Source organism: Mesoplodon densirostris, chromosome 10 (assembly GCF_025265405.1).
Source record: "Mesoplodon densirostris isolate mMesDen1 chromosome 10, mMesDen1 primary haplotype, whole genome shotgun sequence".
Taxonomy (NCBI): domain Eukaryota; kingdom Metazoa; phylum Chordata; class Mammalia; order Artiodactyla; family Ziphiidae; genus Mesoplodon; species Mesoplodon densirostris.
The window spans coordinates 3,507,313-3,526,679 of NC_082670.1; the positions used below are offsets into that span (position 1 = coordinate 3,507,313).

A 19,367-nucleotide genomic window follows, 5' to 3' on the forward strand; every position below is an offset into this window, starting at 1 on the left:
ATGGCGGGTGAAAAGGCTGAGAAGCCAGATACTAAGGAGAAAAAACCTGCAGCCAAGAAGGCTGATGCTGGTGGCAAGGTTAAAAAGATGAAGCAGGGAGCCTTCCCTGGTGGCGCAGTGGTTGGGAGTCTGCCTGCCGATGCAGGGGACACGGGTTCGTGCCCCGGTCCGGGAAGATCCCACATGCCGCGGAGAGGCTGGGCCTGTGAGCCGTGGCCGCTGAGCCTGCGCGTCCGGAGCCTGTGCTCCGCAATGGGAGAGGCCACAACAGTGAGAGGCCCGCATACCGCAAAAAATAAAATAAAATAAAATAAAAATAAACGTGATCATTGTGACCTCCTGATTTCAGCCAAGGTCAATAAACTTCAAGTCTCTAGAAAGAGTCCAACAACTGTTATTTAGACCAATGATTGAGAACATATGGATCAAATAGAGAACAGGCTTGTGGTTGCCAAGGGGGAGGAGGGGAGGGGACGAATGGAGTGGGAGGTTGTGATTAGCAGATGCAAACTGTTATATATTGGATCGATAAAGAACAAGGTCCTACTGTAGAGCACAGGGAACTATAATCAATATCCTATAATAAACCATAATGGAAAAGAATATGGGGGAAAATGTATATATATATATATATATATATATATATATATATATATATATAACGGAATCACTTTGCTGTACAGCAGAAATTAACACAACATTGTAAATCAACTATACTTCAATAAAATGAATTAAGAAAAACATGGGTCAATTTATGTGGATTGAAAAAAATCGATTTTAATAAATCACTTCCTTGGCCTGTTGAATGTCTTAAGACATGGTTTGTTCTTTCCTATTTATGTAAATGAGGATTTAGAGTAATTCACCCAAATCTGCTTGGAAGAGAGAAACTTCTGGCTACCAGAATATTCTACCCACCTCACCTCCACCAATTCCCTTCTTGCTCCAAAAACACCCATGAAATTGATGAGAATCACATTCTATTCCAGTAGTTCTCGTTAGTTCTATACTATATATATATATATATATTTTTTTTTTTTTTTTTTTTTGCAGTATGCGGGCCTCTCACTGTTATGGCCTCTCCTGCTGCGGAGCACAGGCTCCGGATGCGCAGGCTCAGCAGCCATGGCTCATGGGCCCAGCCGCTCCGCAGCATGTGGGATCCTCCCGGACCGGGGCACGAACCCGTGTCCCCTGCATCGGCAGGCGGACTCTCAACCACTGCGCCACCAGGGAAGCCCTATACCATATTTTAAATATAGTTGTATTTAAAGTATGCCTTTGTGTTTACTTTTTAAAGTTTTACTTTTTTAACATATTTATTGGAGTATAATTGCTTTACATTGTTGTGTTAGTTGCTGCTATATAACAAAGTGAATCAGCTATAGTATACATATATCCCCATATCCCCTCCCTCTTGCGTCTCCCTCCCACCCTCCCTATCGCAACCCTCTAGATGGTCGCAAATCACCGATCTGATCTCCCTGCGCTATGCGGCTGCTTCCCACTAGCTATCTGTTTTACATTTGGTAGTGTATATATGTCCATGCCACTCTCTCACTTCATCCCAGCTTACCCTTCCTCCTCCCCGTGTCCTCAAGTCCATTCTCTACATCTGCATCTTTATTCCTGTCCTGCCCCTAAGTTCTTCAGAACCTTTTTTTTCTTTTTTTTAGATTCCATATATACGTGTTAGCATACGGTATTTGTCTTTCTCTTTCACTCTGTATGACAGACTCTAGGTCCATCCACCTCACTACAAATAACTCAATTTCGTTTCTTTTTATGGCTGAGTAATATTCCATTGTATATATATGCCACATCTTCTTTATCCATTCAATTAAAAAGTGGAATTTTGTATCTCCTGTGCTGGGCACCATGATACCATCATGATTTTTTTACAATCCTGGCCAAGGGTTTTTAAGTTTGGTAAAAAGCTGGCAAACACTCCCAGACTTTGCCGTGGCACCCTTGGCTCATGTGGCTTTCCCCATTTCTGACCACTTTGGAGTGTGATTGTCCAGCCAGTTCATAGAATAGAGCAATTATGGTGAGCCTGGCTTAGCTGGAACACGCTGAAATGAAGAAGCAGCGATAACAGACCTCATATTTACATTTTTGCCCCAACTCTGGGAGTAGTCGTTGGCAGCTTCTGTCTTTGTTGGGGGCTGTGCTATCAAGTGTGGTCGTTTAAGATTATTTAGTACGTCTACTGTCCTCTGCTTTTCTTTGTTTTTGTTTTTTGATTTCTTAATTTTTTAAATTTATATCTTATTTTTAAAAATTGAAGTATCGTTGATTTACAGTGTTGTGTTAGTTTCAAGTGCACATCAAAGTGATTCCGTTAGACATATATATATATACACATATCTATTCTTTTTCATATTCTTTTCCATTTAGGTTATTACAAGATATTGAGTATAGTTCCCTGTGCTATACAGTAGGTCCTTGTTGTTTCCCTGTTTTATCTTTCCTCTGCTTTTGGTCCACAATGAAGAATGGCTTCTACAGTAAAGCCAGAGCTGAGAATTTTTGTTTGTTTACTTTTGTCTCCTTGGTGTTTGGTTATGAGAATAAGAAGCCGGTGAGCTTCTTATCTGTGTTAATCTGGACATTTCCTCGGTTGTGGACGAGGAAGCTCTTTCCCCAGTTCTGCTTGAGAACTGTGCTGATGTAACCACACTCCCTCAGGGCCTGGTCAGTCTGTGGAGCCTTAATTATGTTCACACAGGGTGCATGGCCTCCACAGGGGCCCAATGGGAAAATAACACTGATGTGTGCCCACCGGGTGCCCCTTTCCTTTAGGGAAGCACCCTGTCTTCCCCAGATACTGTCCATGTCCAGACAGGAAACTGGGGTTTCTGCCTACAATCCCTGCCAGACTTGGGATATTTGTGAAAGGCTGATTTCCTCTGGTTGGAAGGTGCAGGGTGAGCATGCCGGTTCCAGGCTAAGCTCTGGGCCATTGTGACCCTCAGAATGCTCAGGAGTCAGAGACCAGAAAATGGTTTCCATGGTACCTTCCTGGAGATGAAGGAAAGCTTGGAGAAAGAGCAGTTGCGAGGGACTCCACCCTTCAAATTCTCTGTGCATTCTTCTCCGTAACTTAACGGGTCAGCATGGGAACAGCCAGGAACAATCAAGTTGAACTGAAACTCCCACTCCTTGAAAAACCTAAGACCCCAAAAAACTATAACCATCCTGAGGTTCTCCGTCACACCTTTGAGACTCTGTCTAACCTTCACAAGCTGCTTCCAAATCGTATGATGGAGCTGCTCTTTTCCTACAAGAGTGCAGAAGACAAGAAAAAATGTATGTGGGCAGAGGGTAGGTGCCAGCTCTTTCTAGAAAGTGTACAGTTTGTGGTGGTACCCACGGCCCCTCCTTTAGCCACGAGTGAGAATTCAGTCTTAGAGAGCAGCTGTGGTCCACCCTTGAGACCCATGGCCCATCCTGATCGTGCTGTGGGACCCCCTGCTCAGGGCTCATGCGGTTTACCCACACACTGACTTGACTTTCCCATGGCCTCGTCAGGTTCCTTCTGTTTAAGTTGGTCTTTTATGAAGCAAGATAGTTCTGTCACTCTTCTTCAGGCAGAGCATACCTGTGGAAAGATGGAAAGGGGACTGAATGGCAGATACCAGTAAATGTACAATTTCAGCTTTAGAGCTGATTTTAAGATTAGTGAGAGAACTTCCCAGTTGAAGGTCAGGCTTTGGTTTATTGCCTGGCTCTACTTTCTACTCCTCCTTTCTGTCACCAGGATTGTACCACCCCTAGGGAAATGCTGGCCATTTCCCTGGGGCATTCTAGGCAAACTTTGCCTTTCACAGTATGGAGTGGGCTGCCCCTTCCGGATTCTGACCCGGAGGGTGATAACTCCGCTGACTCACAGAGCTGGGTGGAACCTACCTCCTGGGGTGTTCAAGCCCAGGTGGATGGCAGCCACTTGCGCCCCAAGAACTTAGGGAGCAAAGTAGCAGCTGTCACAGTGATTAATACACAAGTCCTGTGTAGGAAGGTGGGTATTGGGGTAATGATTTTAAAACATTATGGCCAAGTTGGCCATTTGTATTTTAATTAATCCCTAATCCCTGAATCCACAGTATTGTGAATCAATTGCAAGATCCAGATTACACTAAAGATTACCTAAAAATCATCAAGAAAAATGTAAGCAACCTAATAGAATAGATAAACGTTATAGACAGGCAGTTCACAAGATGAAACACAAGCCATCAATAGGCATGAAAGATGTTCAAGCACTCTGGTAATCAAAGAAGTAAAAGATAAACCAAGGAGATCCTTTTAGGCTATCATAGTGGTAAAATTTAATACTAAACATGTGGGGAAATTAGTATCCTCACAACTGATGGCATGTTCCTTGATTCAGGCTCTTTCAAAGAAATTGTCAAAATTTTAAATGTATGTTGCTGGCTTATTGAATGAGTTGAATTTGGTAAAGAGTAAGCAGAAAGTCATTTTCTTCTTCTCACAACTGCCGCCTTGTACCCATTCTGTTGATCTTCGCTCATCGCCTTTGGGTGAACTTACAAGCAGATCTCGTAGCTTTCCTGGTCATGCTCAGGTACTAAAAAGTCCTCTCTCATCTCCAAACTCCAAACCCTCGTCCAGATTGAAGGCTCTCTGCTCTGCACTTCACCGGCCTGATTTAGACTCAGAAACTGGCAGCAGGTGGGGCCATGGGCCGGATGTCTTCTTCTTGCTTTGCTCCCTCCCTTGGTGGCTACTTTTAGGTTGACAAGGGTGAGGGTGGGAGGAATGGGAAAACTTCTCCTCGATTGCAGAAACATCACAGTGTCCTCTGTCATTTGTGGTCTCTGGAGAGTGGCTGCCTTCAATAGCTGACCTTTTCTCTCTGTGGCGTTTGTGTGGGTTCTTTGGGGGCTTCCACTGCTGGGGGTCTCACCTGCACAGCCTCCTACTGACCTCTCCCCCAACCCCCCACCGCCCCAGCATTGGCACGGTACACTTCCATCCTACTTCATCCCAGATTGCCTCAGCCTTTAACAGAGTCCTCTTGAAATCCTATTCAAGATAACTCAAAGCTGACTCCTTTCTGGGAGCTCGGAGGAAATTTGACCCCTGTCCTCTGACCTTGACCTGGTTGGTGAAAGTATAGCTAGTTTCCTGCACTGACCTCTTTTCTCTGTGGGCACAGGCAGCTACGGTCCCAACCCTTTACCATTAGACCTTTCTGGGTGTTAAGGGTTGAACTGTGTGCCCCCAAAGATATGTCTAAGTCCTAACCCTCAGTATCCCGGGATGTGACCTCATTTGTAAATAGGGTCTTTACAGAGGTACAGATGTGATTAAGTAAAGATGAAGTCATAATGGAGCAGGGTGGGTTCTTAATCCAATATACCGGTCCTTATAAGAAGACAGAGACACACAGGGAGAAGATGGCCACGTGACGACAGAGGCAGAGATTGGAGTGATGCGTCTGTAAGTCGAGGAACACTGAGGATCCCCTGCAAACCCGAGAAACTGGGAAGAGGCGAGGAAGAATTCTCTCCTAGAGGCTTCAGAGGGAACACAGCCCTGAGGACACCTTCCTTGGCTCTGGATCTCCAGCCTCCAGGCTGTTAGACGATACATTTTTTGCTTAAGCCCCCAGTTTGTCATACTGCTTTATGGCAGCCCCAGGACACTAATACATCAGGTGTTAGGGGACGCAGCCCGGCTCACGTAGTTCTCTTAAAGTACCTTCATTTGCCAGGGGGAGGGGAGATGCTACAGTACCCAGCACTACAACAGCTCTGCCTAAAGAAGTCTTCATGTGCCAAAGAATGTTTAGCTTTTTCTTACACAGATAAGTTTGTTGTTCATAGCTGGGTATCAGGCACCACTAGATTTTTTCAGACTGTGTGGCCTTAGGACAAATCTGAGACAACAGAAAAATTCACATTTTAACATCCTGCTATATACGCATGCCCTTCAACTTAGCAATTCCTCTTCTAGTTAGTGTCCTAGAGAAATACTGGCACCCGTGCACACAGATGCAGGAACAAGGGTGTATGTTGAAGCACTGTTTATAACGGTGAAAAACTGTAAACAGCCTAATGTCATTCAACAGCCAAATGGTTAAATAAACGGATACATCCATACTGTGGAATACTGTTAAAAAGAAAGTTGACATTAAAATATCTGTAAAACACACTGCAGGGTTTTAATAAACAAGCTACAAAATAAGGAACAATGATTCCATTTTTGCCAAAAGAAGACTATGTATTTGTAAATGCAAATATGTATATAAATGCATGGAAAAGAGTTCCAGAAGGAGACACAGCAAATTCAGGGTGGTGCCTACCTCTGAGGAAGGGTAGAGATGGGAGGGAGGAAGATGTTCCCTTTGCTGTTGACTTGAACCAAAAGGACCGCCTGGTATTTCTCCAGCAAAGACGGGTTTATTCAGGATCGGAAGAGAACCGCAATTCGGGGTCTACAACCTCGGTGAACCACCGGCAAGTCTCCACATGGCATGGGAAGGAGAACATTTTATAGAGGGGAAAGGAAGGTAGGAGCGCAACAAAAATAGTAAACAAAGAGTCTGCGGTTGAGTCCTAGCAGGAAAGAAGGGAATCTTTCTTCTTTCTGGTTGGGCTCAGCTCTGAATGCAGGGGTGAGAGCTCCCCCTGCTGGTCTCCCGGCTCTATTTGAGGTTTCTGTTCATTAATTTTTTACACTATGTATACTTCTTTAAGTTGTTTGATTTTATTTATTCCAGTGGAAATCTTTTCATGTGTCTTTAATTTTTGTAACTAAAATGCAATTTTAAAATCGAAAATATAGTGAGCATTGGAGGTTGGAGGTTGGAGAAGTGGGTTTTGATTTCCCAGTGATATTCCAGTTATATGTTGATTTAGAGTTTGTTCTCTTAGCCTCCCAGTGTAGACATGAATAGATATTGATACATCTTTAGCAACTGGTAGTATTCCTGCCATGTAGGCTGCTGTCCATTTCATTAGATTTGAAATTCTGACAACCAAAGCAAGCCCTATGCTCTTCCTATTGTTTGGGCAAGCCTGTGGGAGCTTCTGGGAGCCCCAGCCGTGTGGTCACTGAGCTAATAAACTGCTGCTAAGAGCCCTGGCCTTCACCCACTGGGCAGGAGCTCCATATTCCAGGCCTGCTCTTGACTCACTTGGAGTGGTTTTTCTGGCTCCTAAGGATCAATCTATTCATCAAGTCATTAAGCCATTTAGTCCGAATGCCAACCTATGGTCCCTTGAGCCAATTCTTTGTCCCTTAGGTCTCTGTCAATTACCCTGCCTGGGAGGGACCTTCAGGGATTCAGCCTGAGAAATAATGGGGGCTGGACGAGCACTGATCTAATTCCTAATCCAATGCAGGGTCGCCCTGAGTCTCTCTGAGGCTCAGCTTCTCTTCCTACGGTAGGTGTGTAACAGCTTATTTTCTATGCACCCAAATGGATTACAGAGGTGCTCATAGCACAGCCTGCAAACTGGCTTTTGCTTCTCAAATTGTTACCAGCTGGCAAAGAGATAACAAGCTTACACTACAAGACAACTCAGCTATGTCACTAAACACCCTGCGTGGTCCGACTCCCCTTCTCCTCCCTCCCTCCTTCCCTCCTTCCCTCTCTCCTTCTCTCTACCTCTTTCTCCTTCCTTCCTTCTTTTTGGAGAAGATGGTTTTAAGGAAGGAAGGAAGCAGCGTACTGGATTACATTCTGGCACAAGTTCTTTGTGTCACTACGGATGCGCGATTTGGTTAGGGGCCAACTGAGGTCAGTGTGAAGCAGTGGATGTGATGTCAATGCAGAGTGTGGTTAATATCGCTGAAGATAAAAATAGTAGTCCAGTTACCATTCGGTTGAGAATCATGCAGAGATCACACCGATGACCTTCAGTACCTGGGGTAGAACGAGCACACCTGCTTTGTTCGTTCATTCACTCATTTCCTGCTGTGCATCTATTAGATGTCTAGAACCAGGCTACGGTCTAAATGTTGCTCACTGATATTTTTGGAATGAAGAAATGGCAGACCTAAATAGCAATTAAGTGGCACAAATAGTCTTTCTCAAATTAATGACATCTTACTCGTGCTATGCAAAGATGGAAAGGAACATTGAATTGTATTAATGATTGTTCTATTACTAGGTGAGAATTCTGAATTCTCTGGCTTAGAAAGGATCTTAGAAAGACATCAATTTCCCGAAGAGATTAATCTGACCCCCAAACCAAGCAGTATGCTCCTGTGGAGAAGAAAAGTCGACAACAATGCAAATCAGGGGTGGAAGAAATGCCATTTGTGGAATAAAAACACAGAGGAGCCTCCAATGTCAACCATAGTTGTCAGGTAGGTGCCTAATTTTTGTCCTATGCAGGCATATTTAGAGATGTATAGGATGACCACAAACTCTCTTTATGCCTTAAAAAGCTAAAAAATGACAATGTTGTCTTTGGCATATACGGTGAGTGTGGAAACAAGCATTGCTCTGTATAAAAGCGCATGAGTCCCGTTTTCACACCTCCCAGTGTCTGCAGGAGCCCTCACTGGGAGAAAACTCATGGAGACTGCAGCAGGAGCGTGGGTTCCCCACGGGCCATCGCATTCCAGGTCAGTGAGCAGAGACCTAGCAAGGCTGGAGAGGGATTCTTAGGGACCCAACCCCCGAGCTGTAGGGCTTTTATGCTGCATGAGTTGGGAAGCACCAGCCCACCCCAAGCATGACCAGGGACCTAGGATAGTATCATATGAGTGGTAGAACTTTGGCTTTACACCTAGTCTACAAGATTTCTTCTTTTAAACATAAGCACGTACAGCTATAAATTTTCCGCTTAGCACTGATTTTACTTTATCCCAAAAGTTTTGGTAGGTTGTGTTTTTATTTCATTTGCTTCACGATATATTCTAATTTCCCCTTTGACTCATTGGTTGTTTAGAGGTGTGTTGTTTAATTGCCATATATTTGTGGATTTTCCAGTTTTCCTTCTGCTGTTGATTTCTAGTTTAATTCCATTGTAATTAGAAAAAGATACGATTTCTTTTCCTTTTTCTTTTTTTTTTTTTTTTTTTGCGGTACGCGGGCCTCTCACTGTTGTGGCCTCTCCCGTTGCGGAGCACAGGCTCCGGACGCGCAGGCTCAGCGGCCATGGCTCACGGGCCCAGCTGCTCCGCGGCATGTGGGATCTTCCCGGACCGGGGCACGAACCTGCGTCCCCTGCATCGGCAGGCGGACTCTCAACTACTGCACCACCAGGGAAGCCCGAACCTTGATTTTTAAAAATTATTTCTGTCAATCTGTTTTTTTTTTGATTGGAGAGTTTAATACATTTAAAGTAATTATCAATAGGGAAGCACTTACTTTTGCCATCTTGTTCCCGTATGTCTTATATCATTTTTTTGTCCCTCATTTCCTCCATTACTACTTTCCTGTGAGTTGATATTTTTGTGTTGACACATTTTGATCCCCTCCTCCTTTCTTTTTGGGTATTTTCTATGGATATTTTCTCTGTGGTTACCATGGGGGTTACAGATAACATCCTAAAATCATGATGATCTGTCTTAAATTTTTACCAACTGCATACAAAAGCTACTGATTTACAACTCTGCCTCTCCATTTGTTATTGATGTCACAGATTACATCTTTATATATTATATACCCATTAACTTAGATTTATAATTATATCTTAAGCATTTGTCTTTTAAATCCTGTACAAAATAAAAAGTGAGGTTACAAAGCAAAATTTCAAAAATAGTTTTATATTTGTGTGCATGTATTTACCTTTGCTGGAGAACTTTATACTTTCATGTGGCTTTGACTTACTATCTAGCATCCTTTCATTTCAACTTGGACTCCCTTTAGCATTTCTTGGAGGGCACATCTAGTGGTAATGAACTCCCCCAGACTTTGTAGAGGAATGTCTTAAATTTCTCCCTCACTTTTGAAGAACACTATTTGCCAGATGTAGAGTTAGCAGTTGACAATTTTTTTTGTTCTTTCAGCACTTTCAATATATCATTCCATTGCCTTCTGGCTGCTGAGAAATCTGCTCATCATCTTATTGGGGATCCCTTGTATATGAGTTGCTTTTCTCTTTCTGCTTTCAAGATTCATGCTTTGTCTTTGACAGGTTTGATTATAATGTGTCTCAGTGTAGGTCTCTTTGTGTTTATCCTACTTATAGTTCATGGAGCTTTTTGCATTGTATATCATGTCTTTCCTCAAACTGTGTTAAGTTTTTAGCCATTATTTCTTCAAATATATATGGCTCTGTCCCACTGTCTCTCCTCCTCCTCCTCCTCCTGGAATTCCCATTGTGTGCATACTGGTCGCTTGATGGTGTCCCGTAAGTCACTTACTCTCTGCTCACTTTTGTTCTTTCTTCTTTTTGCTCCTCAAACTCAATAATTTCAAATGTCTTTAAGTTTGCTGATTCTTTCTTCTTCCTGTTTGAGTCTACTGGTGAACCCCTCTAGTGAATTTTTCAATTGTTATTGTAATTTTCATCTTCAGAATTAATTAAAAAAAATAATTTCCATCTCTGTTAATATTATTTTGTTCAGTGTTTTCCTGATTTCCTTTAGTTCTTTGCCCATGTTTTCCTTTAGCTCTTTTGCACATATTTGACAGCTGTTTTAAAGTCTTTGTCTAGTAAGTCTCATGCCTGTGTTTCTTCATGGACTATTTGTGGAGATTTTGTTCCTCTGAATGGGTCACATTTCCCTGTTTCTTTGCATGCCTTATGACCTTTTCTTGAAAACTGTGCATTTAAAAGAACAGCCACCTCTCCCAGTGCTTGCACACTGCTGTGCAAGACCTTGAAATGGTGGGCTCATGAGTCCCGAGATGAGCCCAGGCCTTTTCAGGTTTAACTGGGCATGATTCCTGTCTGGGTCTGTGTGTAGGTTTAATTTTTGGTTTTGTTTTTTTAAATCCTGCCCCCCCCCCACTGCTTTTAAATGTCTTCCCAGAGTCTCATTCCAGCTTCTTCTCAGGGTCTTAAATGCTCTATTGTCTTCCTCTGCTTGTAATCTCTTTCTCTGCATCCATGGGTGTGCAATCAGCTTGTACTTTTCACGTGTTTCACTGCCTTCTGTGGCTTCTAGCCCAAGACCCAAACTATGCCAGCGTTTCCATCTGAACTTTGAGTCAGGCAAGACAGCAACCAATCCCTCAGGCAACCCAGACAGGCCAGAATGTTGCAAACAAGTTCCAGTCTGTTCCTTCCATCCCAAGAGGAGGTGGGAATTAGACAAATTCCTTCCAACCACATCATGCAGTGGAGTAGGTGGGGCAAGAGTGAGTAAAAATGTCACAAAACCTCCTCTCATTTTTAATGTAATTTTTTTCTTGACTGGACATTCACTTGTTTGCTGTAGATGTCTGACGGGTTTCTGTAGTTGATTATTTGATGTTTCTGTTGGGCAATGAGTGCCTGAAACTTCCAACATCTTGCTGTCACTCTTATTTTTCCTATAGCACTTTTTTCTCTCTGTACTTCACATTGCTTAGTTTCTGTTGATTTATCTTCTAGGTTCTTTGACTCCTTTGTCATCTACATTCTGCTAGAGTCCCTCCAGATTTTTTTTTTTTTTTTTTGCTACATCATGCAACTTGTGGGATCTTAGTCCCCCAACCAGGGATTGAACCCAGGCCACCACAGTGAAAGTGCTGAGTCCTAACCACTGGAACACCATGGAATTTCCTAGAGAATTATTTTTAAATTTCAGATTTTCAGTTCTAAATATTTTATTTGGTTCTTTTTTTTTTGTAGTTTATTTCTCTGATGAGAATTCATGTAGTTTTAATCATTTCAAGTGTGTTTTTCTTTACCTTGTGGAGCACAGTTATGACAACTGCTTTAAAATCTTTGTGGGACAATTCCAACATCTAGGTCATCTTGGGATTGACATGTGTTGTCTTTTTTCACCTTACTGTTCACATTTTCATGGTGTTTTGTATGTCAATAATTTTGGATTGTATCATGGACACTGTGAATATTATGTTGCATGGATCCTGAGTTTTGTTGCATTATCTGGAGAATGTTGATGGTTTTGTTTTAGCAAGTAATCAACCTGCTTAGGTTGAGACTACAAGCTGTCTTGATCTTGTGTTAGTGGCGCTTTAAATCCCAGTTTACTTCCCAAAGCCTTTACCAGGTTGGTTTGAGCCTGTCCCACTGGTGAACCCAAGCTGTGTAGGTTCATACCTAGCATTAGGGGAGGATGTCACTCCTCTGTTCTGGGATTCTCCTCTCCAGCCCCAGGGAATCCTCTTCCTGGTTAGAGATATTCTTCTTGGCCTCAAGTTTTGTTTTGCCAGTCACACCATGGCAACCACTGCGCTGCAGCACAGTCGGGCCTGCCTTTGGGGCGTATGTCCCGTGCTTGGGACAGAGATCCCAGCAACTGCTTCCTAATGTCCCACAGTCTCAGAAACTCATGGGCAGATGCTTCTCCACATTTTGATGCCTTACCACAATCCATCTGCTTTTGTTTAATTTCAGCATCCTCAAACCATTGTTTTTCACCTTTTGTCCAGGGATGTTAGTTGAAGTCAGTGGGAGGGATGGGCGGCTCATGGGGACACAGTGGGGCTGGGACTCTCTGACCCTTACTGGGACTCGGACTCTGGAAAAGCTACTTACATCTCCATGCCTTGGACTCCTTACTTGTAAATGGGTAGCAGCAACAGTTTACCTCATTTTAAATTTTTGGCATTGTTTTTTGAGGACAAAATGTGCTTATGGGCATTAAGCACTAGAAACAAATAGTGCTCAGTAAACATGAATGGGTTATTACTATTAATATATTTCCTATAAGACTGAACACTTTGGATTAGGATTACTGGAATAAAAAAATTAAGAATTAAGAAGTTAGAGGTTTGGTGGGTTGGCTATCTGGATGCTGATGCTTGAAGGAGGTTAAAAAGGAAGGAGGACATTTAGAAGAGCAAAATATTCCATGCCAATCCTATAGCCACTGGAATTAAACTCTTGTCAAGGGATACATGTGGCAGCCATCAAAACAGAAAGTCACAAGGACAGTTGGGGCAGCTTTCAGGTGTGCTTTTTATAAAGTACCACATTAAATGAGAATGAAGACTATACGATAAATGAGGAAATAATCACTGATACAGAACATCACTTTCCAATGAAACAATCCAATCCCTTCATCCCTTTTTATCAAATTATGGGGGCGAGGATGAAACTAAGATTCTAATTTATCCTCTAGTTAACACTGCTCCTTCTGTTTGCTCCCCCTGCCAGATGGCTGAAAAAGAACATGCGACCCACTGAAGATCTTGACTCGGTCATCCAGAGACTGTCGGTGTTTGGGCCAATCAAGTCAGTGAGCCTGTGTGGACGGCAAAGTGCAGTAGTGGTTTTCGAACACATGGTCTCAGCCTGCAATGCTGTGAATGCCTTTCAGAGCAGGACGCCGGGAACAACGTTTCAGTGTGCCTGGCAACAGCGATTCATAGCGAAAGACGTAAGACTCCCCACTACCAAAAACCTACATAAATTCTCAAAGCTGGTTTCACATCATTTGTTTTTCATCAGGGCTCTAGTGAAGTATAATTATCATAACTGGTATTTTAGCACTGAAAAAAGGCACAGCAAGGTTTACTTAGTTCAGGAATTGGAAAGCAGAAATAGTAGCACATCCCTTCCTTGGGAACGTTTAGCTTTGATGTGATGGTCATCACAGATTCGCTTTTTTGGACAGGAAGTTCACAATGGCATTCATGCACTCATCTGACAGCCACCTCTCCTGCAGGATACTGCTTTCTTCAGCATTAATCGCGTGTAACTTTTCTTTCTCCCTATTTCTGATGACCTGTTTTGAAATTTTCATGGCCTGAAAAAACAAAACCAACAGTAAGGTTAAGAGGTATTCTAAGAGGAGTGAGATTATTCTAGAATTCTGATGCTTGTTTCTCTGTTGTTCATTTGATCCTGTGACACCTTAAGAAATATGTGTAGATAAGACACTGTTCCTCAAACGTTCGTGTGTGCACACATCCTCCCAGCAGGTGTGGGGCAGGGCTTGTGATCACACATTTGTAAGAAGCTGTAGATAGAAACCAAAGCTTCTGGTTCCAAGACCACATTTTGAGCAGCGAGAACATGAGAAAATCAGTCACCAGCTCTCACATATAAAAACGAAAGTGCTGCGTGGTCAGAATCTCCTCAAAGTTAACCTGTCTGGCTGCTCACCTGGATTCAAGGATGAAAGTGCTGGCAGAGGTTGCCTATCAACCTCCTCAAAGTGGTGCCCAGAAAGAACCGCCCCTCTGTCTCCACAGCACAGAAATGGAATGCCTATTTGATAAGTTTTGTAAAAATCAGTATTTCTAACATTATTATGCTTACTTTTAATCTCAGATTTAGATGTGCTCAGAGCCAGCTGTCTTGTTTTTTAAATTGCTTATTCTCTTAAGGCAAATAGATGACTTCCATGGTTCTTACAAGCAAAACAAAACAAACAAACAAAAAAACCGAATACTAACGTTTGGGGGGAGCTTTGCATATGCTTCCAGCCTGACCCGAACTTCGTTCTGAAAAGTGCTGTCGGGAAAGACTTCAGTAACAAGTCCTTGGGTACATGCTTCCCGGGCTGTCAACTTCTTCCCAAAAACGAGCATCTCTGTTGCCTGAAATGAAAAGCAGGATTGAGATGTTAACGCAGTGAAACAAGGCTCAGCTAACTTCAGAATGAACTGCTTTCAGTAGACATAGGGACATCTCCTTCTGGTCTCTGAGGTCGCCAGTATTTCTCATTAAGGGAGAAATTAATGGCGCCACAGGCAATGGTTTGCCACTTTGTGCTGAGACCATTAGGTTTTCTAGACAGTTTGTAGAGGTTGCTGCTTCTGTGTATGTCTACAATGGGGAGCAAGAGCTGTGAGCCTGGGGCAGAAAGGCTGTGAGGCAGATGTTGATCCCATGACACACGGCAGCAATGAGTTCCTATTTTATACACTATAAACAATTATAAAACAAAAAGAAAAATCACTGTCATAGGAAATGCCAACCAACATTTGGGAAAACCAACTGTCAAAATTCCCTTCCTTGGGTATTTCCCTGGTGGTCCAGTGGGTAAGACTCCACGCTCCCAATGCAGGGGGTCTGGGTTTGATCCCTGGTTGGGGAACTAGATCCCGCATGCCTCGATTAAGAGTATGCATGCTGTGCCGCGGAGCGGCTGGGCCCGTGAGCCATGGCCGCGGAGCCTGTGTGTCCGGAGCCTGTGCTCCGCAACGGGAGAGGCCACAGCAGTGAGAGGCCCGCGTACAGAAAAAAAAAAAAAAAAAAAAAAAAAGAGTATGCATGCTGCAACTAAAGATCCCACGTGCTGTAACTGAGACACGGCGCAGCCAAAATAAATAAAATAAATAAATAAATAAATAACTATATTTTAAAAATTCCTTTCCGTGGAAATTCACACAGTGGTCTGGCTCTGACAGTTTTCTTTACCTGCCCAGGTACTCCAATGAGCTCCACTTAACTGAAGGAAAGTGAGGAAGACTGATGTTCAGTTTCTAACAATACTGGGAACACCAAGTGGATATCCTTTCCTATATTTGCAATTTCTCTTCCAGAAAAGGAAAGGCGGTTTCAGAGTCAAAATGTTCTAAGCCTTAGGGTTGGATCTGCCCAAATTTTCAAAGTTCAAAGCTGTATAAAAATTCAAGGAACGTGACTGAAGAAAGAGATTTAAAAAGGGAATTCCTTGGTGGCCTAACGGTTAGGATTTCAGGCTCTCACACTGCCGTGGCCGGGGTTCAATCCCCTATGGGGGAACTGAGATCCTGCAAGCCGCATGGCATGTCCAAAAACAAAAGAAAGAGAGAGATTTTAAAAATAAACATTTTTTTCAATGAAAACCTAATAGCAACGAACAGAGGCTCAATTCCCACTCCCCCCCTTTCAGATCCCGAAGGATGTTTGCTAAGTCTCTCCCTACCCCCGGCTCTCGGTCTTGTCAGGATCCCCTTGGGGCCCTGCCCACCAAGGGTGGGCACCTAGGTGTCCATAACTGCAGGGACAGACCTGAGCGGCCACTGGGCCCCTTGGAGCCTTACTGCCCTGTGGGACAGTCTGGAGAAAAGGCTGTGGAGGCCGGGAGCGGCGCTGGGAGCACGAGGCACCCAGCTGAGAGTCACCCCCAGTTTGGGGAGAGAGCGTCTAAATTTCCCTACAGACCAGACGCTTCCCACAGCCTGGTTCCTCTATGTTTAAAACTCTTGAAGTTGGGGAGCAAATAATTCGCTTCCGTCTATTGCCTCTACTATCGAGGGAAAGAACAGAGAGTGTGGGGTTACTTTTGGAATGGAGATGACATTACATTTTGTCTTAAGGTTTCCAAAAATTACCTTGCTTGGGCCCATTATCTTCGGAAAAGTGTAAGAGGAGCATCCTTCTGGACTCTGGCCTAGCTGACTGAATGGAGTATGAAATGTTGCCTTTTTGAAGAGAGAGAAAAAAAAAGAGAAAAGAAAATCATCTTTTCACGTGTGATTTCAAAAAAATCACTATTTGTTTCTATCCTCCTTACAATATTTAATTGAAGAACTTTAAAAAAAATTACGGTTATTGTATTATTATACAGGTAGACCTCCTTTTATTGTGCTTTCCTTTACTGTGCTTCACAGATACTGCATTTTTATTTTTTTATAAATTTATTTATTCATTTATTTAATTTTTGGCTGTATTGGGTCTTCGCTGGTGCACGCGGGCTTTCTCTAGTTGCAGTGAGTGGGGGCTACTCTTTGTTGCGGGGCACAGGCTTCTCATTGTAGTGGCTTCTCTTGTTGCAGAGCACAGGCTCTAGGCACGCGGGCTTCAGTAGTTGTGGCACACGGGCTTCAGTAGTTGTGGTTCGTGGGCTCTAGAGTGCAGGCTCAGTAGTTGTGGCGCACGGGCTTAGTTCCTCCGTGGCATGTGGGATCTTCCCAGACCAGGGCTCGAACCCGTGTTCCCTGCATTGGCAGGCGGATTCTTAACCACTGCGCCACCAGGGAAGCCCCAGATACTGCGTTTTTTTTCTTTTTTTTTTTTTACAAGTGGAAGGTTTGGGGCAACCGTAAGTCGAGCAAGTCTGCTGGTGCCATTTTCCCAACAGTGTTATTTTTTAATTAAAGCTGTTTTAAAATGTCTGATTGTTTTCTTAGACATAATGCTATTGCATGCTTAATAGACTACAGTATAATGTAAACATAACATTTATATGTACTGGGAAACCAAAAAAGTCCCATGACTCACTTTATTGTGATATTTGCTTTATTGCGGTGGTCTGGAACCAAACCCACAATATCTCTGAGGTCTGCCTGTATATACACAAAATCCACTCTTAACGTATGCGGTTTGATGAGTTTTAAACAAATGTATACAGTTATGTAGCCATTACCATGATCAAGATATAGAGTATTTCTATCACCCCCCCACGCCAAAGTTTCCTCACGCCCCTTCTGCAGTCAGTCTGCCTCTCACCCTCAAGCAACCACTGATATGTTTTGTTCCTACAGTTTTGCCTTTTCTAGAATGTATATAAATGGAATCACACACTTTTCCTTTTGTGGGCTTCTGTCCTTAGCAGAAGGCTCTCGAGTCACCATGCTGTTACTGCATGTATTAGGGTCTGTTCCTTCTTATTTCTGAGTAGTATTCCATTGTATGGATGTGTCATAATTCGTTTATCCATTCACCAGTTGGAGCCATTGTGGTATTTCCAGTATTCTGGATATTATGAATAAGGCGATGATGAAGGTATATTTTCAACTCTCTTGGGTAAACACCCAGGCATGCAATTGCTGGGCTGTGCGGTTCATGTGTGGTGTAACTTTCTGAGACGTTGCCAGACTATTTTCCGAGGTGCAACAGCGAGTTCCAACCACTCCGCATTCTCCCTGAACCTGTCGTTATCCTTAGTCTTTTCAATTTTACCCGCTCTAGTAGGTGTGTCGTGGGGTCTCAGTGTGGTTTTAATTTGCTGTTCCCTAATGACTAATGATGTTGAGCATCTTTTCGTGTGTTTATCAGTCATTTGCATACCTTCTTTGGTGAAGTAGCCTGCAATAACTTGCCCACTATTTTTAAGTTGGATTGGTTGTGTTTTTAAATTAGTTAGTTAATGGCTGAATTGGGTCTTCGTTGCTGCGTGCGGGCTTTCTCTAGTTGCGGCGAGTGGGGGCTACTCTTCATTGCGATGCACGGGCTTCTCATTGCGGTGGCTTCCCTTGTTGTGGAGCATGGGCTCTAAGCACACGGGCTTCAGCAGTTGTGGCATGAGGGCTCAGTAGTTGTGGCTCGTGGGCTCTAGAGCGCAGGCTCAGTAGTTGTGGAGCACGGGCTTAGTTGCTCCACAATATGTGGGATCTTCCCGGACCAGGGCTCGAACCCGTGTCCCCTGCATTGGCAGGCAGATTCTTAACCACTGCACCACCAGGGAAGTCCCTACAAGTCCTTTTCTTAATGGTGTCTTTCCCACGTGTTTTTAAGAGCCATTTATATTTTCTTTTCTGTGGGCTGTTTATTCCTCTCTGTTGTGTATTTTTTTTTCCTTTTTTTTTTTTTTGCTGTACACGTGCCTCTCACTGTTGTGGCCTCTCCCATTGTGGAGCACAGGCTCTGGACGCGCAGGCTCAGCGGCCATGGCTCACGGGACCAGCCGCTCCGCGGCATGTGGGATCTTCCCAGACCGGGGCACGAACCAATGTCCCCTACATGGGCAGGCGGACTCTCAACCACTGTGCCACCAGGGAAGCCCTCTGTTGTGTATTTTTTTTTTTTTTTTTTGCGGTATGCGGGCCTCTCACTGTTGTGGCCTCCCCCGTCGCGGAGCACAGGCTCCGGACGCGCAGGCTCAGCGGCCATGGCTCACGGGCCCAGCCGCTCCGCGGCATATGGGATCCTCCCAGACCGGGGCACGAACCCGTATCCCCTGCATCGGCAGGCGAACTCTCAACCACTTGCGCCACCAGGGAGGCCCACTGTTGTGTATTTTTATATTAATTTGTTGATCCATCACTTTATAGACACATTTAAAAAATATATTAGGAAGCTTAGCCTCTATTGAGTTGAAAAGTTACTTCCTCAATCTGCCATTTGTCTTGATTTTGCCCCAGAGGTTTTTTGATTGGTTTTAAATACCAGAAACTACTTTAATATTGGTTATTTAGACTACAGAGTCATTTGTAGTTTTTTTCTAGATGTCAGAAATAATTTTGTTTCTTGATGAATGAAAAGTTCTTATGAAAGGAAATTAACTTATAATCAACAGTTCTGTAAATAGCATATTTAGATTTCATTTCCCATAATCAGGTATGGCGGGGTTTTTTAAACGAATATTGCTAGAATATATAAACATATAATGTG

General features: G+C 43.4%; 2 protein-coding genes across 3 annotated transcripts in view; one reads left to right on the forward strand and one right to left on the reverse strand.

Annotated features, from left to right (window-relative positions):
• LOC132497312 (testis expressed protein 56-like) lies at nt 1–13,286 on the forward strand. Its single transcript, XM_060110404.1, has 4 exons — nt 1–78; nt 3,180–3,312; nt 8,142–8,340; nt 13,223–13,286. Exons 1-4 carry the CDS (start codon nt 1–3, stop codon nt 13,284–13,286), a joined length of 474 nt encoding a protein of 157 aa, XP_059966387.1.
• The window catches only part of ECI2 (enoyl-CoA delta isomerase 2), a 21,300-nt gene continuing 14,973 nt past the window's right edge, over nt 13,041–19,367 (reverse strand). For both annotated transcript variants that reach the window (XM_060110786.1, XM_060110785.1), the window contains exons 8-10: nt 16,367–16,456; nt 14,501–14,644; nt 13,041–13,848 (exon numbers count right to left, since the gene is read on the reverse strand). In XM_060110786.1, the coding sequence (XP_059966769.1) occupies nt 13,693–13,848; nt 14,501–14,644; nt 16,367–16,456 (390 nt within the window). In that variant the 3' untranslated portion in view covers nt 13,041–13,692. The remainder of the gene's footprint in view (nt 13,849–14,500; nt 14,645–16,366; nt 16,457–19,367) is intronic.

Bases quoted from the DNA above. Each gene is read 5' to 3' on its own strand.
- LOC132497312 (XM_060110404.1), top strand. From the start codon at position 1: ATGGCGGGTGAAAAGGCTGAGAAGCCAGATACTAAGGAGAAAAAACCT. The intron at 3,313-8,141 runs GTATGTGGGCAG...TTCTATTACTAG, and splicing joins TGCAGAAGACAAGAAAAAAT to GTGAGAATTCTGAATTCTCT. The intron at 8,341-13,222 runs GTAGGTGCCTAA...TTATCCTCTAGT, and splicing joins ATGTCAACCATAGTTGTCAG to TAACACTGCTCCTTCTGTTT.